The 20,144-nt window shown below is 42.6% G+C and overlaps 1 protein-coding gene across 3 annotated transcripts in view; it reads right to left on the bottom strand.

The window, feature by feature from the left end:
- Window positions 1-1,027: 1,027 nt before the first annotated feature.
- mprip (myosin phosphatase Rho interacting protein) overlaps window positions 1,028-20,144 on the bottom strand; it is a 45,816-nt gene continuing 26,699 nt past the window's right edge. Inside the window, exons 9-25 of one of the 3 annotated variants that reach the window (XR_009234157.1) lie at window positions 18,759-18,863; window positions 16,420-16,476; window positions 15,912-15,980; window positions 15,741-15,830; window positions 15,554-15,663; window positions 14,141-14,708; window positions 13,403-13,540; window positions 8,861-11,461; window positions 5,172-5,319; window positions 4,964-5,081; window positions 4,520-4,679; window positions 4,307-4,414; window positions 3,896-3,982; window positions 3,653-3,815; window positions 3,133-3,218; window positions 2,777-2,888; window positions 1,028-2,031 (exon numbers count right to left, since the gene is read on the bottom strand). Coding sequence is in view for 2 of the 3 variants with exons in the window: in XM_058620253.1 (XP_058476236.1) it covers window positions 1,960-2,031; window positions 3,133-3,218; window positions 3,653-3,815; window positions 3,896-3,982; window positions 4,307-4,414; window positions 4,520-4,679; window positions 4,964-5,081; window positions 5,172-5,319; window positions 8,861-11,461; window positions 13,403-13,540; window positions 14,141-14,708; window positions 15,554-15,663; window positions 15,741-15,830; window positions 15,912-15,980; window positions 16,420-16,476; window positions 18,759-18,863 (4,680 nt within the window). In the remaining variant the exon portion in view is untranslated. The remainder of the gene's footprint in view (window positions 2,032-2,776; window positions 2,889-3,132; window positions 3,219-3,652; window positions 3,816-3,895; window positions 3,983-4,306; window positions 4,415-4,519; window positions 4,680-4,963; window positions 5,082-5,171; window positions 5,320-8,860; window positions 11,462-13,402; window positions 13,541-14,140; window positions 14,709-15,553; window positions 15,664-15,740; window positions 15,831-15,911; window positions 15,981-16,419; window positions 16,477-18,758; window positions 18,864-20,144) is intronic. The other 2 variants (XM_058620253.1, XM_058620254.1) reach the window with 2 other exon arrangements.

Here is a 20,144-nt window from a genome sequence, read left to right as displayed (position 1 = left end):
CGGCAGACGACGTTCACATCAACAGGCTGAAGTGATCTGATATTTGTTCTGTTGTCTTTACTCTTAAAGGTTTGTTCGGACAAAACAAACAAACAAAATCAGTTACAATTTTCCAGTTAGACTTATATTCTTTATTGGACTGCAGTGACACCATTAAAGCCTGGTTCCCGCGAGGGCTAGGTGGGTCCAGTTTGGTTCCGTTTGTTAATCATTCATTTGTTTTTTTGATTGTCAAAAGTTAATAAGGATAGTAGAACTCATCTGTATCTACCTGCAACCAAAATCACGTTCTACAAAGGTTCCCTAAAGGTTGTGACAAAGGTAACGTTAGGAGAACGCTCTGGGAACCAGAAATTGTTACTTGGATAGTGGTTCATTTCACTGTAGTACAGTAGAAAACCTGGTCTGGTTTGTATTTCCAAGGTCTGGGTTGTGTAGGTAGATGTTCAGCTGTGAAACTTCAATCCAGACAAAATGTTTGTTTTTGGTATTTATGGATTCATTTTGTATCGGAAATGTTTTTTTATTATTATTGTGAATCATTACTCATCAAAAGTCACCTTTATTTTGAAATGATGTCAAATATTGTAACAGATGTAAAATATATAATTGTAGAAATGCACTGTAGCGTAAAACCATATTTTTGATCATTTACTTATTAAAACCATTTTTTATTTCACTTTATATTCCAGTTTGCTCACTTTTTGGTGCCTTATTCAGTTAATGAATGCAGTGGTTGAAGAAGAAATCTTTGCCAAATTTTCCCAACTTTTTTTTATTTTTTGATTTATATGATTTTTCCACAGTGAACTCACCAACTGGCCGTTCTACCCAAGATGGCGACCTTCCTGTAGGACTTAGGGCAAAGTGGTCATTGACTTCTTGGACCGTCCTGACGTGATTAATGTGTGCACCAATTTTCGTGAAACATTTCAAAAAATCATTTGTTTACAAATGAAGTTTTATAGTCGACGTGGCATTAATTTCAATAACTACATCAGAATAAAAAAAAACTTCTCTCAATACAAAGGGTGCAAAAATATTTATTGCTAATAAACCTGTAGTCAGTTGATGTATATTTGCTTTATATTTACAATAATAGAGAACAGAGGAATGGTAATGTGAGAGGAGAGGAAAAAAACTAAATCCCAACCATTTTAAATAAATACAAAGGGACTGCCACTGAACGAGACTACAAACAAAAACTCCAACGACTCCTTTACAGCTGGACCGATGATTGCAGAGAACAGAAAGAGAGAGAGAGAAAAAAACACAAGAAAACTCTATATAAATTTTCATTATTTATATATATTTAAATTATAGTCAGTGAATCTCGTCCAAAAGCGTTTCAGCCGCGGCGTCTCGAGGGTTTAAAAGAGAATGACTGTCAGGCGTCGTGAAGCGACATGGAAGGCGGGGGGGTTACTTTGTCCACCCCCCCCCCCCCCCCCCCCCACACCTGGACGAGCAAATAATTTTTCTTCTGTAACTTGTTTTCCGCCGAGCTTCCTTCCTGCGTCACCACGGTAACGGAAAACGCTTGACGTGCAGACCTCGGAACGCAAAGACTCGTGATTCCTCGCGGGTTTTTGTGAAGTGTTAACTCGCTCATCAGCGTCGTCGCCGTCGTCGTCAGACATCACATTTGTGGCGAGCAACAGTCTAGAGAGTTAAAACAGTAGCTTACACAGTCAGAGTTTTAGTGTACGCATGAATTAAAAACAGTATTTACACAGTAAGACATGGCAGCAACACAATTATCAATACAAAAAAAACAACAAACGTCACAGTTAACTGAAGTGCATGGAATGCAAATTCTAGACATGAAATTCAAACTTCATACCATAATATATGATCTGTGTTTGTGACCAGTGTGTAGTGTTACTAAATACGTTTTTTTTTTTTATTACACAGCTAAAATATAGTGAGGGCTTGTGAACATGCAGCCGTGGTGCGTCGTCAGAACTCCTTGGTGTCTTTGTTTTCAAACAGGTGGAGTCTCTGCTCGGCCGTCAGCCCTTCCTTCAGACTCTGTGGAGACAACAGAGAGAAAAACTCACGTCAAGACACAAAAGGCGTTTTTGTTTCTGGATGGACAGATCGATCTGAACTATACTCCCATTCAATTTTAGTAAGAATCTACCCACTGATGACGCCACAAAACCTTTGTAAAGTTTCAAAAAAGTCCCAATCATTTACAATGGGCAAAACTGTAAAAAATGACATCGCTGTCTAAACTGTGAATGTTGGATTTGGACGAAATTTGGCAAGTGTATGGAAAATCAGACACTCTACCATCAACTTAAGTTTTGCTCTAAACCCGTACGTTTTTTTCCTTCTGTGCAACTTCCTGTGTGCAGTTCTGTTAACGGATCAATGTGAATTTTTGGTGATGGGTAAGTGATCACCCAAGTATGCTCCCATTCAATTTTGGTGAGAATCTACCCACTGATGACGTCACAAAACCTTTTAAAAAGGTTTCAAAAAATACTAATCATTTACAATGGGCAAAACTGTCAAAGAAAGCCATGGCTGTCTAAACTGTGAACATCTGAAATGTGGTGTGTGTATGCAGAATCAGACACTCTATCATCCATGCCATTTAAATGTTTATGTGAGATGGTAAAGTTCTGCACAGATCCAGTAGTTAAAGTTATATCACCCACCACATGCGACCACTTGTTCTTGTTTTAATGACTAAACTTTATGATTTATGAAAACCCACAGTTCTTCACCACGTGCACTGTTTTAACCAGGTGTGGACAAGTCTGTTTACCTAAAGAAGAAGAAGAAGAGGACGGAGGACTACATGTCCTCAATGAGGACAAACTGTCCTAGGGATCATCATCATCATCATCATCATCATCATCATCATCATGACTCTCAGACTGAGGACAAAGGGGGGCGGGGAAAAACACACCAGCATCAGAGTGTGAGTGAGTGAGTGAGTGAGTTTTACATCACAAACTGATTTCATTCAGTCATCAAAATGAAAACTCCAGCTCAGCAGGAGCAGAGTGTGATTCTACACATGACCTGTAGAGGGCAGCGCATCACTCCTGTTTAAACAGGAGCCGCTCTGTCACGGTGTGTGACGAGGATCAGATGGAAAATGATGGATTTCTAACTGACCTTTGACCTCATGGTTCGCTCTGAGCGCTTGGCCGCGGCGGCCGCCATCTTAAGAATGTCGGGGTTGCTTTTGGACTTCATGATGTCTGCGAGAAAAAGGAAAAATGGCTTCGTTAACGGACGATTCCACAAAATGATTCTGTTAAAAATGACTAATTATGACTAATTTGCCTCATTTCACTTTTCACTTTTCTACTCGACAGATCTGGTAAATAAATCCATTATTTCAAAAATCAATGAATCCATTTTTTCCGGTTTCTTACGTGTGAATATTTCCTGTTTTTTTTTGCTCCACATTACAAAGAAATCATTCAAACTGAGTCATTTTGATTTGTGGACAAAAACGAGACGTTTGAGATCATCGTCATTTCCAGGTTTGACAAACAACAGAAAGTTGTCTTTCTACTGGGGAGGTTGTGGGTTCAATTCCCAAGCGCTCCATAAATACAGAGCATTGACCATTTGTGCTATATGTACACATGTTTACACAGTAATGTTAAAGAGGAGAGTCTCTTCTCACCGTATCCCCCTCGCTCCACCTCCTCCAGCGACGGCTCGCCGAGCGCCTCGTGTGCCAGCTGCAGCTGGTCTCTGAGTCGACCCAGGTCACGCTCCCCTTTGGCCTTGACGATGCTCAGCTCCGTGTAGATGTCCTTGTACTTGTCCGTGGCGTATTTCCTATCCTGCACACAATCCACACACGGTGAGCTGCAGTGAGTCGGGGTTCAGATAAAGTGCAGCGCTCAGGGACTTTGGAACTTACTCTTTGAGCACTTTGCAGTTCGTCCTTCAGGGAATTGATTTCCTGCTTCAGGTACTGAACCTCAGACTCCTTCACCCTGAGCATCACCTACAAACCAAAGCAAGGAAAAAACATTGCTTTATCATCAGGCACCTTTTATTATATTTTACTGCTTTAAAGGACAGCTCTCTCTCACTGGAAACCAGTCTCTCCTGAACCAAACCCCAGAGAGAAAATCATCCATTTAACATCATCAGCAACTTCAAACTTCTATTTTTGTCATTTAGGTGTTTGGAATCCTTTGTTCGACTTCATATAAGTGGCACAATTTTACCAAAACAAGGCAGCAGTAAACTAGCAGTGAGCTAAAAACGCTGTTTTTCTCTATGGGGTTTGGTGTGTGGAGAGTTTAGTTTATAAAGGTCACCTCACCTCAAACTCGTAGAGCTCTTTCCCCGGGATCGTGGCGTCCGAGCCTCCGTCCTCCGACGTCATCGATCGCATCTTTGTGATCTCTGCCGCCAGACGGTTGTTCAGCTCCTGCAGACACATTTTATTTATACGTTCATTCAGAACGAGAACGGCGTCCGCTGGGGGCGAGTGTTTGGTAAGCACGGGTGTGTGTGTGTGTGTGTGTGTTTGCACCTGGTTGTGCGCGTTGAGCTCCTGGTTCTCCCTCTGACACTGCCTGAGGGCCTGCCTCTCGGCCTCCAGAGCCTGGGCCAGGTGAGCGTTCTCCAGGCACTTCTGAGAATACTGCTCTGACAAGACCTCGATCTCCCGGTGCAGCGAACACAGCTCCTCCCTGACACAAAAACACACTGAGGTTACACCCTGAACAGTGATTTCTATACTTCAGTGAAGGGGTATAGTCACGTCCATCTGTGCTTTGTCTTTGAACTGCACTGAGACTGAGTGATTAATCACATAAATTATAAGTAAAAATACTTGATCTCTGCGCAAATCTTTGACCGCGACAGTCTCTCGTGACTGCGAGCCGTTCGCTCCGACGAAGCCGACCAAAAAACGGGAACCGAATCGATTCAAGAAATGGGGTCGTGACAGACGTCCCTAAAAAAAACCACATACTCGTGCTGTCTCTGAATCTCCTCCACGTCGGCGTTCTCCACGTTGTTGTTGGCCTTGCGAGCTCGGTCCAGCTCCTTCTCCAGCTCCGAGCGATGGGCGTTCTTCATCGCTTCTATCGCTGTCAACACCAGACACGAGACGTGTTATTAATTAAGTTTCAAGTTAAAAAGTCAATTAAAGTCTTAAGTTTATTCTCCGGCTTGTTTACCAGAGATGGTGGCCGCCGTCTCCTCGGCCAGCAGCCTCTCCTTCTCCTCGTGCAGGTTCTCCAGCTCCCTCTGGTGTTTCCTCTGCAGCTCGTCGATGACCTTCTGGTGGGACTCCTCCATGGCGGCGAAGCCTCGCTCACACGTGGCCTGAGACACAAGAGGAACACGACACGACGGTGAGTTTAAAGGACGAGACGCAGACACGGGACCCAAAGGAGGAAAAACCGAACCTCTGGGTCCTTCAGTGTAAGTGGGTAAGAGCAACAACCCATTTATTCCACCTGCAAGCTACAGCCTGTTAGCCACGAGCAAGTGGAGCCTGTGTGAGTACAAAGAAGGTTTGAGGAGCAACGACAGGATACACAATACACTGAAGGAATGCAGAGGCGATGAGAGAAGAGAGTGTAAGGAAGTAAACTGCCATGTTCCTTGACATTGGCTGATTGTTATTTATTAATCTGCCAATTAATACAAATTACGCCTCCTTTGTTCGCTCTCTTAGTTTAGGGGCAAATCCTAATCTGCCTGTCCCTCAAGTCTTTAAAGGAATGTCATTTAAACCAGATAAAATAATGCACTCCTGATCAGCTGAGAGACTCAAATTCTCAAATGTCTTGTTTCATCCACAACACGAGATTTCGTCAGTTTGAAGGATTTCTTTGAGAAATAGAGCAAATTTAAGATTAAAAATCAAGAAAGGTCGTTTTAATTCTTAAAAAATAAACTCTAAAACCGAATTTATCAAAAAAAATGATGATGATTTAATTGAGTACTGCAATTTTTTACTTATATTTTACTGAAGTTACACTTCATGTTCTACTTTTGCTACACAAGGTATTAAGAAGTTACACCACCAGTCCAGCAGATGGCAGAGTGTGTATTAATATGTGTGTTAAATGTTGCATCCGTTTTTTTCCGGCAAAACCAAATAAACACGAGAGAGTCAAACTGGTCAAGTTGAGATTTGGGATTTCTTTGGCAAGGTGAGCATGTGACGTCTCATTTTATCGAAATACTTAAAATTTGCATCGTATTGTTCATAGATGAGGTGGAGTTACTGCATTGGACCAGCAGATGGCAGAGTGTGTATTCTGGCAATACTTGGCAGGGAAACTCAAATGGCTTGATATCACGTTTTTTTTGTCTGCGATTGGACGGTCGTTCCACGGAAGTCCTGAGGTTTTATCGTAATGACGAGTATGTGGACGCAATTAAAGCTCTATTTCTCTGCTTTCCAGTATCCATCCATCCATCTTATACTGCTTTATCTGCTGTGCCAATGTCAGCTGACATAGGGCGAATGGCAGCAGCAGGGTCACACCCTGGACAGATCGCAAACGGTCTAGGAGTTACGGAAATGAGAAGGTCTTGGCGACGGCAGGATGGCAACAGAAGGGTTAAAGAGCAACCAGAATTGGACCAATACCGAATATCGTACCAACCGGCTCATCTCTAACGCAGTTCTACGATCTTAACGTCTTTGGGTGATGGGGAAGTTGCAGAAAGATAATCGTCAATTCAACTTTCAGAAGAGCCACAACACTGCTACATCAACTACGGTGGCGCAAAACTCCACACGTAGACATTAAACAACGGCCTTTTCCAGAAGCCGGACCAAAAGAGAACCTGAGCCCTGCTTCCGTCCTCTATTCACTGCCTCTAATCTGACCGAGTCGCCCTCCCTCTCCCTCTGTCCTCTCTCAGCCAAACAGAGGAAATGGAGGCCCAGCGTGTTTTCACAGGGATAACCCCCCCACAGAGCTCAGACCCAGGAAACAACTATGAGACGGTGAGAAGTTTTCCCCCAACAGAGCAAATGTAAACTTCCTGCTCTGACATCACACCAGCTTTATTTAGCAGCAGCAGCTCAGGCTATAGTAGAGCACAGATCATGGCTGAGCACGACAATCTCAACACATCACTACACTCTATTTGTTCTCTCTCTTCAAAAGTAAGACAAAGAAAAAACAACCACCAAACCAAGTGACAATTTGCCTCCACTTCTTTGAATCACAACCACTTTTTTTTTTCCATTCAGACTTTGATAAATAATGCAGTTTAATCCAAACCAGGGCTGCAACTAACTATTATTTTCATCATCAATTAATCGAGGGCTTGTATGGTCCACAAAATGTCAGAAAATGCTGAAAAATGCCAATCAGTGTTATGCTAAAAACCACTCAAATCTACTATCAAAATAGTTGACAATTTAGTTGCAGCCCTAATCTGAAAAAGTACTACTTAAGTGGAAGGAAAGTCAACTTTTGGGGGGATCAAATCTTCCAAACCTTGGCTAGGAACATTTTTTTATCCCAGTAAAAACTGCCAGTCCAAGGAAAAGATCAAAACACACCATGTATGAATCCTGCAAACAAGTTGCTAACAAAATAAATGAATGGGACTACATTTGAAATGGTCAGTCCTCTCAAAAACCAAAGAATATTCTCAGACATACCACGTCAAGTTATGCAGATTCTCAGACCTTTTGATATACTTGCTTGTTTTTTGGTACAAACATATTATTTTACCACTTTGTTTTGTCAGGAGACCATGGTGGAGGTTTTCATCGGTCTACTGTTTGCCACATCACCACTTGAATGATGGTAAATAAATGCTACTGGTTTTGGAAAATTTCATTTCTGTGAAATGGTATTCTCCTGTGTCTTTGACAACGCAAACAAAATTCCTTAAATCCCCATTAAATTTCAGGGGGGAAACCAGTGCAACTTAAACCAAAACTAACTGTGGGGCCAAAGATCATTGTGGGTAACTGAAATAGCATATCATTTCAGTAATTTGGTGAACTGACCATTTATGATGAAATATGAAGGTTCACGTTTTGTTCCTGACCGAGTCAAGGTCTACTTGCTGGCGTCTTACAAAGCTTTCAACCACATTCGACTGCTTCGATCAACAAATTAAGTTTTCGTCTCAAACGTTGAGGAATTTTGAATGCTTTATGAACAACACATACGTTACATACTCAGGTCTTATCATCACAACTGAGTCAACAACTCGAGATGACCTAGGAAAGCGCTAGAAAAACTAAAACGTACTGTAGACCTTGAGTTGAAATCATGGAAATGTTATGTATGATCAAATGTCATTCAGAGAAAGTGGGGATTAAATTGACATTGTTAGTAGAGACAGTCAAAGGAAAAGAGATTGGACCCATTGAAATTTAGTTATGGAAGATTTTAAGACTTCAGTTTGAAAATCAATGCTCCTCAAGGGTCAACTCTTTGCCCTTAACACTCAAATGAGGCGTAGTTAAGTCAAAGGGTTAGGATAATAAGCACATTAAACTACCAACAGAGGAACTCATTTCAGAGCAGAGCAGGCTAGTACATTAGCCTGAAATTATCCATTAGCTTCCGTTGAATTGTGTACACATTTTACTGCATCAGTTACTTGAAAGTCATCAAGTTATGGTGGCCAAGCTTCAACGAAATGGGTTCCTCTGTGCACGACTACTACAGCGCCAAAGATCACATCAACCTAAAACTAGGTTTGTTTTCATGCAACACAGAAGGAAAGTGAGTTTTTTTTTTTACGAAAGTGAGAGCGAGAGCGTTAGGAAGGTTAGGGAGGGGAGTAGGGGTTGCGGAAGGAAGAGGGATCTGGGAATGCCACAAGGAGACACAAGGCATCACAGATGGAGAACGGCAAGGACAAGGAGCGCTTCCACCTTCAGTTTTTCCAGGTCTTTCTCGTATTTCAGTCGGTGAGTCGTGGCGTCGCCCTGCGCTTCCCGTCGTCGCATCTCTTCAGTCATGACTGAGACTTGGGTCACCAGCTCTTGAATGCGTTGCTTCAGGGTTGAAGTTTGGGCCGAGGCATGATGCGACGCCTTGTCCTCATCAGTCAAGGCCGCGTTGGGGTCAACCGGACTCATCATGCTTCTCAGTTCTTCCATTTCCTGGTCAAACCTCTCCACAAGGCTTGTCCTCTCCAACTCGTGCTTCTTTTTGAGGTTCTCCATGCAGCTGGTCAACGAGTCGATCTCCTTCACGTTTTCCTCTGAGTGGACACGCAGAGTTTCACTGGCCTTGGCTACTTCCTGCCTCATCTTTTCAACTTCCTGCTCGTACTGGTCTTTGACCTCTCTCAGCTCCTTCCTATGCCTTGCTATCATGTCATGTAGCTCAATGGTTTTATCCAATGAGTCAATGGGCTCTCCTTCGATCTGGATCAAAGTTTGAGGCTCTGAAGCAATTTTCAAAGAAGCCTCCGACATTTGACTCTGAAGATCTGCAAGTTTAGACTGGAGATCATCGACAACTTCTCCTAATTTAGGACAATTTGGACAATCAAAGCTACTAATCTGAACTTCGGTCTGCCTGTGCTTGAGCTCTTTCTCGCGCTGGACCTTAGACCTAATAATCACATAAGACATGAATGCTTCTTTGAGAGCGTCATGCAAATATTCAGAGGGCTGTTTCTGTTCTTGACTGAACTCAAAGCTTGCTAGAGCCATAGAGAGGATGTCGCCATCTTTGTCTTGCATCACCCTGGATGCAATTAGCTTCAAACCATCTGACTTTGCCTCTAACGTCTCTCTCAACTCTTTCAGAATCAGAGCATTTGTTTCATTGTCAAGCCAACTGTACATGAATGCAAAATCTAGCTCTGTCCCTGTCTCACCGTCAAGTTTTGCTTGTGGACAAACCCCACTGATGGAGATCATCAAGCGCTTCTGTGCGATCATCTTTTCTGCCACACTTCTGGCACTGCTAAGTTCCCCTGGGTTCATTTCGGAGGTAATCAACAGCTGGCTCCAGAACTCTGCCTCGACTACCAACCTCATGTTGTTCTGACTCACACAGAGCGGATCGTCTTTCGAAGAACCGAATAAAGTGCTTTTTAAACCTCTAAGCAATCTCTCTACATTAACGTCTACCTTTGCTAACATCTCTACAACCTGATGAATCGCCTCCGTCTTCATCTCAACCTGTTCTACTACTTGCTCTGTAGGTCCTTTATCATCAACCTGCTCTGCTCCTGACTCAATGCATTCCATTGCTGTCATTTCATTTCTACCTTTCTCCATTTCTAACTTCTCTTGTAGCATTCTTATTTCGCTTTCTGCCTCTGCTAGCTTCTCTGTACTGACTTTCCGAGATTCCTGGTTTAGTGCAATTAGTTCACTGTTCCTAGCTTCCAGTTCAAGGCAGTGCTGCTCTGTCGCCTGAAGGTTTGCCTCCATTTCAGATATCTGTCTATGCGAGGCTTCCAGTAGCTCTTGGAGTTGCTCTTTCTCAGGGTGCGACTCCTCGTCCTCATAATCTGTCGGGAAGCCCAGGCCTTTCAGTGTGGCCTCTTTCAACTGCAGCTTCTTCTCTGTGTCTTTCAGGGAATTACCAAGCTCCTCCAACGTGACAAGAGCTTCGTGGAGCCTCATGGACTTCTCGTTCAGCTCCCTCTCATAATATTCCCTATCTATTGCAGTAGCTTGGTTTTCGGCAAGTTCGGCCTTCACTCTTTTCAGCTCTTCCACCACCAGATGGTGCTGTTTGCCGCCAGACTGACTGATCAGCTCGGCTTTCAGCCTGTCTATTTCCCTGTCAGCCTCTGTCAACTGATTCACTATTTCCTGACATCGTTGTTTCAAAGCCCCGTTTTCATTCGTTAAAAGTTCAACCCTCTGAGAGAGCATCGCGACCGTCATTTCATTCGTCTCCGAATGGTTTTTGATTTTTGACAGGGGACCACAGGGGCTTTTCAGACTTTCAAAACTTTGCTTCTGGACTTTCCCCACCAGACCCTCCATGGAGAGAAGACGAGCTTCATACTCTCTGACGCTTTCTCCCGCCTTGGCTAAACTCTTTTTGATCAGTTCATTTTCTACCTCCTGCTGGTACTTCCAGGTCTCCAAGAGCTTCTGAAGTTGTCGCTTCTCTGTCGGCTCTTGATTACAACTACGGGCTTTCAACACTTTTCCCAGCTCTGTTAAAGTGAGGCATTTACCAGTAATTAAATCTTCTAGCTCTTGAATTGCCTCTGAGCTGTCCAGGAGCAAGACACTCACAGTTTTTTGGACAGGTTCAGGAGGAGGGCCCTCCAACACGGGTGGTTTTTGGGGTTCAGGAAAGTAAGGTTCCTTGGCAGGGAGGTGAGAAAGCGAGAGGCCAAGCTGTGCCTGCATATTGCGCTTTTTCAGCTCTTGCAGTTTCAGGAGCTCTTTGGTCTCCTGGTACTTCTTTGTTAAACTCTGTGCTTGAGAACTAACCAGTTCAGGCCTCTTCGTCTGGGGCGACACATCAGCCTCCAGACCCATAGCGGGATCCAGCTTGGAAAAGGGGACCAGACATTTGGTTAACACATAGCAGGGGTAGACAAAAAGCTTGCTAATCATTTTTTTTAGCGTTATCTAAGAATCATTATGCTCCAATTAATTTCTATCAAACAGTGATATTTCAAATACCATTCCCACATGAAAAAATTATGTAAATGAACAGTGATTCAAAATAGAAATCCGTTGGTTTTAATGTTGTAAATCAAAGGTAAAAGGAAAGCGATTTAATGGCTGGGTTAGTTAATCACATCAGAGCATGCACATTAAATGGTTAAAAGTTACTTCATGTGGTGAGTAATGCAATATTAGTTTCAGCGAGATGTTTTTCTCTCAGGGATGGAAAGCATACCAGGTCCTACACACACGTTTTCTGGTCCAAGTTCAAGTCATGTACCAAAAGAAATTCCTTATGTATTGTCCAACCTATGCTGAAGTTTTGACAGCTTCTTATTTTGCTCATTGCCAAGTTACTGAAATGGTATTTTCGAAAACAAGAAGCAACACAAAAAAAAATGCACACGCTTCTAGCCTGATAATCTCAGGAATGCCTATTTTTAAACTCATAGTCTCACTCTGGCAAAACACACACACATACTTCAACACACGAGCACAGAAACACCTCCGACATCACACCTTTATGCCATTTAGCGGCTATACACGATATTTGTTGTCAGAAACATAACAAATGGATGGTTCTTCACAGAAGTTATTAGAAGATGAGAATCTGATGTCCATGCAGATAATTAGAAAACAAGCGGAGAGGTTATTCATCATACATACTGAGCCAAACAGTTTTGAATAGGTAATGCTTATATGCAACAACTAATGAAGGGTAACGTCGCTCTAAATGACATTTCAGAGAGAACGTAAATATTTATACGCAGGGTATGGGATGGGCAATTGTAGTAAAAAATGAATATTTGAATATTAAGTTAAACAGTCCCTGGTAAATTTAAATAATTCTATGGAATCTATAGCGTGTTGAGTTTAGAGGAGCAGCTACGAGATGCATTCAAGAAATCATTATTGGCCAATATTGGCTTTAAAATGTAATGTCAGATATCGGCAAACGGGTAGACATGTCTATTTGTAAGCTGTTTATATGTTTTACACAATAAAGAAAAAGTTATATCTACATCTACTGTGGTGTGAGTAATATAATAGATGTGGTAAAGTCCAATATCGTTACTTTACGTGCCCTTTAAGTGCAAATTTAGCTAAAAATAAATATTTCAAGTCCTGTAAATACAGAATATTTTATATTGAAATAGAAAATAGAAAACATTTTGCAAAATGTAACACTTTTAAATCTAAAATACTTAAAGTTTAGACATTGCATTATTTTTTTCCATTTTAGGTCTTTTATACTCCTTAAAAACTTACACTTTTCTCGGTATGAAATTTCCATTTATACTGGAAAAAAAACACTTATTCTAATCAAATATCCAAACTAAACATTTTAATTTAATTTCTCTCTTTCATTTAGAGCGACACATTCCTCTGAAAGTCATATCAGCAACACCACACTGAACTTCTCCGGTCCATAATAAATGCAAATATTGGAAGTAACTACGAGCACGAGTTCAGTGACTGAACACACTTCTACGACACAAAGAGAGAGGAGATTAACTGGTAGAAGCCAGTTTAGTAATAAGATCTCAATGTTTTTTTATCCACATGCAATGAACTCATGCAAAGGCACATAATCTGTCGTCACTTGTGTTGTTTCACAGTCGGATGTTTTCTCACGATAAAAATACAGCATGCAAAGAAAGAGTGTTACAAAATGAAGGAGGGGAGGAAACACTGCTCATTTTATAGAATATATATATATATATATATGTATATGTACACGCATTACATCTACAACAGGACTTTTCCGTCTTAGTATCAAGACGGACGCCCCCGGGAAACGCGGAAGCCGGAAAAACTCACTGGTGAGATGTAACCTGTGCGGATGTCCTGCTCTCTGTCCAGCGCCGTCCTCAGCTGCAGCTCCAGCTCCTGCTTGTGCTTGTTGGAGTCCAGGAGCTGCTGGTGACAGCTCTCCAGCTGAGCCTTCAGGTCCTCGATCTGCACGGGCGGCGGGGGACAACGACAGACTGACTGAGACACAGATGCTGCCAGAAATCTGATTTTAAGCAATTACCAAAAAAGCTTGCTAAATAAAATCGACACCAGCTCACGTCTACAATATCTTAAGACTGTTTGTTGCTTTACTTCACAGTTAAACGGCCTTTCTCTGACTGAAATATAAAATTAAATGTGAGTATTTTCTAGTTTCTTTGATTTTTCAGTTTCTTAAATTTGAGTATTTTCTAGTTTCTGTGATTTTTCAGCTTCTTAAATGTGAATATTTTCTACTTTCTGTGATTTTTCAGCTTCTTAAATGTGAATATTTTCTACTTTCTGTGATTTTTCAGCTTCTTAAATGTGATTATTTTCTAGTTTCTGTGTTTTTTCAGCTTCTATAATGTGAATATTTTCTACTTTCTTAGATTTTTCAGCTTCTTAAATGTAAATATTTTCTACTTTCTGTGATTTTCAGCTTCTGAAATGTGTATATTTTCTGGTTTTTATTTGCTCCACATAACAAAGAAATCACATTTTGCTCTGTGGACCACATAAGTACATGATTAATCAAGAAAACAATCCTAAAAAGGTCAAACTTACCCCTTGTTTGTAATTGTCCAGCAGCTGCTCCAGGTCTGCAGTCTCTCTTGTTTGTCCCGTGGCGGGCAGCGGCACCCGTCTCTCGTCCCGTAGAGGCGTCTTCTCCACCTGCCGCCAGTGTTCCTCGATCATCTCCTCTACCTGCTGGTGCTTCTCGAAGGACGCGGGGCCCAGCGAGTCCACGTGTCGGACTCCCTCTCCGCCCTCGTAGTCCGTCCTCCCCGCTTCTTTGACAGACTCGTTCTCCCCCGACGTGCTTGTCACCGACTCGTACCTCTTCCGCCTCTCCTCCCGCCTCCGGATGCGCTCCAGCTCCCCCAGGTCGGCCTGGAGGCTCTCGGCCTCCTGCGCCCGCTGCTGAGCCAGAGCTTGTGCGATGGGCCTGAACTCGGCCCAGTCGAAGGTCTTGGAGCGGCCCTCTCGCCTGCGCTCACGCGCGCGGCTCTTTGTAACACCGGGAGCGGACTCTCTCTCCGCGGACGAGGCCTCTGAAGAAGGGGAGTCCTGGGTGACGTCGGGTCTGACCAGACCTTCCAGAGGAGAGAAGGAACCGTGATCCTCGATGGAGCTGGAGAGAGAAAATCAGTTTCATAGTGAGCAATGAGTCAAACTCAGAAACTACTTTGTCCATCAAGTTTCAAAGAGTATTTATAGACTACATACTCTATGTTCTTGTGTTTGAGTAAATTGCGATTTATTGGCGAGTCAAGCTTCACTTTAATAATACAGATTTAAAACAAAATGGAGGATTTCCACACAAGACTAAGTACTGTGCTCCATTGTTGTTAAATTCACTAACTTTAATTCTTTAATACAAAAGTTTTTGGACTATTTGTTTCATATTTTATTTATCAAGTATTTGTTCTAATAAAATAAGTGCAGTTTAGGCACAAAGTTTTGCCATAAATGTGTTTGAATTAAGTAATGTAGTGTAGTGTATCTAAGTGTTGTGTTTATCAGACTGAGGGGAAATTAGGACAAAATATCGTCCAATAAATAAAGCAAAAAGAATCAGCATCAATTATCGGCTCATTTGATTTCTGAATAGAAAAATGTATTAAATACTAGAGCTAATCAATTAATCTCACAATTATTTTCTCGATTCATCGAGTCATTGTTTGGTCCATAAAACCTTAAAAAACCTGTCTTATTTTTGTCCACACAGCAAGATGATTCAGTTTTAATGATTTATTTGTTTGGAGCAAAGAAATGAAGAAAATATTCACATTTAAGAAGCTAAAACAATCAGTAAGCTTGTTTCAATCATGAAAAAAAGCTTCAAACTGATTCATTTGATTAATCGAGTAATTGTTTCAGCTCTAATAAATACAATACAAATGAAAAGGCTGCTGACTAGTGTCAAAGTCACTGAATGGAATATCGTGAAGATACAAATGTAAAATGCATGCTGACCTCGCCACGTCAGGAGCAGTGGAGGGTCTGACGTTCTTCATGACGGCCTGGATCCAGTTCCTGCGTATTCCTGCCGTCATGGCGGACAGAGTGTGCACGCCCTCCTGGGTCTGAACATTTAATACAACAATTGTTAAGACATGTAATACGTATTTTCTTCCCAAAAGATAATGAGAAAGTTTCTTACATGTATCTGGAAACCGTAGTTACGCTGAGCCGGGTACTCAGTGACGTTGTAACACGTAGAGAGGTCAATCTCTCCATCCAGGTCAGAGGCCTGAGGTTAAAAAGAGAAAAACATGAAACGCTGCCTCACTGCAGTTAAAGTCTGATGTGTGATGACGTGGAATGAACTCACCTCCTCTGCAATGGAATCCTTGTAGTATCTCAGGCTGTGATCCGTCAACACAAACCAGTATTTCTTCCACTAGAGCGACAAAGACAAGAGACACAATCATGTCCTGTGGCTGACAACCTTTGTAAGTTAAGTTTCCTTTACGTTTTCCCCTTAACTGCCAATTAGGAAGCTGTAAACCTTTCAGCCCCTAAAACCCAACGAAACAGCACCAGAGAGCCCCAATTATCGATCACAAAAGGACATTAAATGCATCATAATGTTTCCTGTGTTGCTGTCAATCTGTCACCTCATGGATCATGTTGACGTATTTTTTAGCTTCAAATCATTTTCTGTAAAGACAACACATCATAAATTGCATTTCCTTAACAGAAATCACCTGATTAAGTGTTTTCGAACCCTAATTAACTGTGGTAACCACTGCACTGAGGTTATTGTTAAAGCATCTAACCAAGCAGAACCGGACAAAACAAAGGTTTTTATCACTTAATACAATAATCGCTCACAGTACCTGGCCTTGTTCGTCCAGCTTCACCATCCAACCTTTCTTAAAGTTTAGCAAATCCGGCTGGAAAACAAACAAAAAAGAGAGACAAGATATTGAGAACACATCTGTTTTTCAGTGTCGTTTAAGAGGCTAATTGTTCCACATGCAAACTGACCTCAGCAGGAAGAGTCTAACACAAACCACGTGCTGCTGCAGACGACCTACACTCACCTTTAAACACAACGCAAATGAAAACCCGTGGACACCAAACAAACAAACGTGAGCATGAATATGACACCGGCTGTGTGTCCAATTCAAAATAAAAGCTAGGACTGCGCAGTCATGATAGGGCGCTCGTCGCATCCGATGACTGTGAGGTATTTCACGTAGTTCTGTTTACGTTAAAGCTTTCAAAAAGTAGAATTTTAAAGTAGTTTTCCCGCCATGTGAAAGCGCTGAGGTCACGCCTTTTTTTGACGTAGAGAAAAGCCTTGGATAGTTTTTATGCACGTTAATCCCCTCAAAAATGACCGCAAACACACGGATAGAATAATAATTATCTGGAGGATTACAACAGGTTCCTCGGGCACTTCCTGCTCGGACAGTGGACGGAGACATCGTCTTCACGACAGCTTCAAAACAAACAACTGTGGACGTGAGATTTGTGTAAAACCACCGTCACTGAGCAGCGACAACTTCTCACAAGAAGCACGAGCAAAGTGTTCAGTTGTCTGCTGTCGTCTGCTGTGACTCCACACCAACACACACACACACACACACACACCAACACACACAGAGACACCCACACCCACCCACACACACACACACACACACGAGCGGTGACCTGAGGAAACAGTGCCGAGCTGTGCTCCTACACACACACACACACACAGATATATGAAGACACGTGTTGCACAGCAGTAAACACACAATGTGCACAATCTTCACAAAATGGAGAAGCAGAGTAATGGGAGTTTAACCTGCAACTGCGAGGCAGAGGAGGGGGGCTGCACCGCCCCCTGCAGCATGGAGGTTTGGCCTACAACACGTCGGCCAAATTAGGGACACATTAGGAGGAAAAGGCAACAGAAATGACATATAATGGACTGTAAGGAAAGACTGTTCTGCACCTAGAACCCTCTGGAGATAGGCAGCAGACATGATCTCCATGGAAACAAAATCGATATTAAAATCCATGATTGACAGTTTCCTTACTGCTCATTCTCCCCACACCAAACCTCATAGAGAAAACCAGTGTTTTTAGCTCACAGAGACACAGCAGCGGCTGTAGGGCGTCACTTGGGATAATCCAAATTTCAATTCCAATTTCTCTATGGACTTTGGTGTGGGGGGGAGAGCAGTTTAGAAGGCAACAGCAAAACTCTGTGTCCAGTTAAAAAAAAGGCTGTAAACTAAAATCATAAACTACATTTTATTCCATTATTCATACATCAGATGTTGGAGTTCCTGGGAAGTCGGGGAAAACAATGTGGATGCTAAAACACATATTTGGCCAGTACCAGTCGATAATAACACTCTACGTTGGTATTTTACACGTCCACGGATTCAAAATTGAACATTTCCACATGTAAGACTGGGAAATAGCAGTGGCAGCCATCCCATGTCGGTGTTGGTGAGGATTTCCAGCGGTCCCAAACTGGAAATTTCCGACTTTCGACCACAACAATGTACCACGGGGCTGGTTCTCAGCGCATGAGTCAAAAAAACCTCGAATTATCCCTTAAATGGAAAAGGTCAAAGGTTGAAGCTGAGCGAATGAAATGAAGGGATGGATTAAATTGGACATGTTGCTTATTTGACTTACTGTATTACAAAAATACTGTGTCATATTGCTCCACTTTACTCTAACCCTCTTTTGAAGTCGCCGCCCCCCCGCATCAAAAGCCTGGGAAAAAGCTGCTTCCAGAAGTCGACGCATAAACCCAGTGGCATGTTGCTGCTGAGGCGGGGGTAAGGGTGTGGTGGGGGGGGGGGGCTGGGGGTCTTGTATGTCCACAGAGACCGTTCTCAAAGTTTAATTCTACTAACTCTGTTATCTAACTGAATCTCGCCGCTCGGTCCCAACAACAACCCGGCGGCCTCTCTCTGCTCAGCTGAAGCTCTGGCACTGACGCTGACCCTGGGTCCTACGGCTTTAGCGGGGGAAACAGAGAGGCTTTGTCTCGGGACACTGAGAGCACGCCGACTCTCTGAAGGGACATTTTCGGGGGCATTTTTTTTTGGTCATTTTAAGTCAAACACAATCACGAGCAGAACCTGATCATGAGCTCAAAAAGGATCCGTCAGTGAAACGTTGTCTGGATGAAGGATGAAACCAGAACACAGAAAAGACTCAGACTCACCGTCATGACCGACTCAGTCGTCCTCCGGTCCAAGGACTTGGCTCTCCTGAGCGGAGGCAGCGTGGAGGGGAAGTCCAGACCCTGACCGGCGTCATGTCTCTGTTCCTGCATCAAACAAACACACACACGCAAACACCTATGTTATTGTTTTTTGTAGCCGGGCGTTGGGTGAATTAACCGAGACGTGTCTTGAAAAAGATAAAATGGTTTGTCTGTTTGGGCTTCCGTAGAAACCTGGAAGCACGACGTGGCCTCCTCCGTAAAGAAAGGCCCTCGTCTTATTACAGTACAACTCTGAATTTCTGAGTCGGATTTCCAAATGTGAAACTTGTGAGGAGCCTCAACAACCCTGACTTGGGACAAAAGAAAGAAATCTAACTGAAAGTGAACGTGTGTGTTTATAAAACTAACTAAAGCTGTAGTGAAAATGTGCTCAGTTTTATTCTTTGTAAAGTCATTTCGTACATAAACCTTGTGGGTTTGTGTGAAGTGCATTTATTTTTTCTCTGCTGGCAAATTTTGAAAGGTTGTTTTTGAGACCAATGAACACAGCACACACGCTGATGACCCTTGACCCTTGACCCTTCAACCAAAACAAAGACAGGACAGCGAGAGGAGAGATGGAGGGTGAGGGGGTGAGGTGAGCATAAATGTTTGCTGGTGGTGTCCAGAGTTGACTCCACCTCTGTTGGGCCATGTGATGTTGTTTACACGACTCACTTTAAATGTTGGCACTGCTGAAACACACACACACGCACACACACACATCCATTGTTGTTGTTGACACTTGCACACCCTTACCTTAAACCTACTTAACCCTTAAACCAGGTCTGAACACATACAAAGCAACTTGTACTTTAACTCCACTCCCTTTGCCCCCAACCGTCTTTGTGACTCGTCACTACCAAATAAAATCAGTAGCAGAAGAAGAGTTGGTATTATGGTCTGTGTTCATACAGTTTACACTACTCTTTTCACCCATTCACATGCTGTATCGTGGGGTTAAGTGTCTTTGCTCAAGGACACATATAGACTATCAGAGCCAGCAATTGAACCCATAACCTTGCAGTTGAAAGACAACTCGCCGTACCGCTGAGCCACCACGGCTCAGTCCTCACATTTTTAATACTTTTACTTCTAAAACTTAAGTATTTTATATCAGAACATTAACTTTTGATACTTTAAAACTTTTTACTTAAGTAATATTATAAAAAAAAGTGACTTTTAGGTACTTTATACAAGACTGTTACAAGTCACTAGTTTGTGTCGCCTATAAAACCATGTTATGATGACTCCGCCCACATCCAGGAGGGGCCATAGTAATGGAAAAGCGCGCACGCACACGCACACGCACACACACACACACACACACACACACACACACAC

This window comes from Solea solea, chromosome 21, assembly GCF_958295425.1.
Source record: "Solea solea chromosome 21, fSolSol10.1, whole genome shotgun sequence".
In the NCBI taxonomy this organism is placed as follows: Eukaryota; Metazoa; Chordata; class Actinopteri; order Pleuronectiformes; family Soleidae; genus Solea; species Solea solea.
The sequence above is the reverse complement of the archived record's forward strand: the minus strand, read 5'-3'. Positions and strand labels throughout refer to the sequence as shown.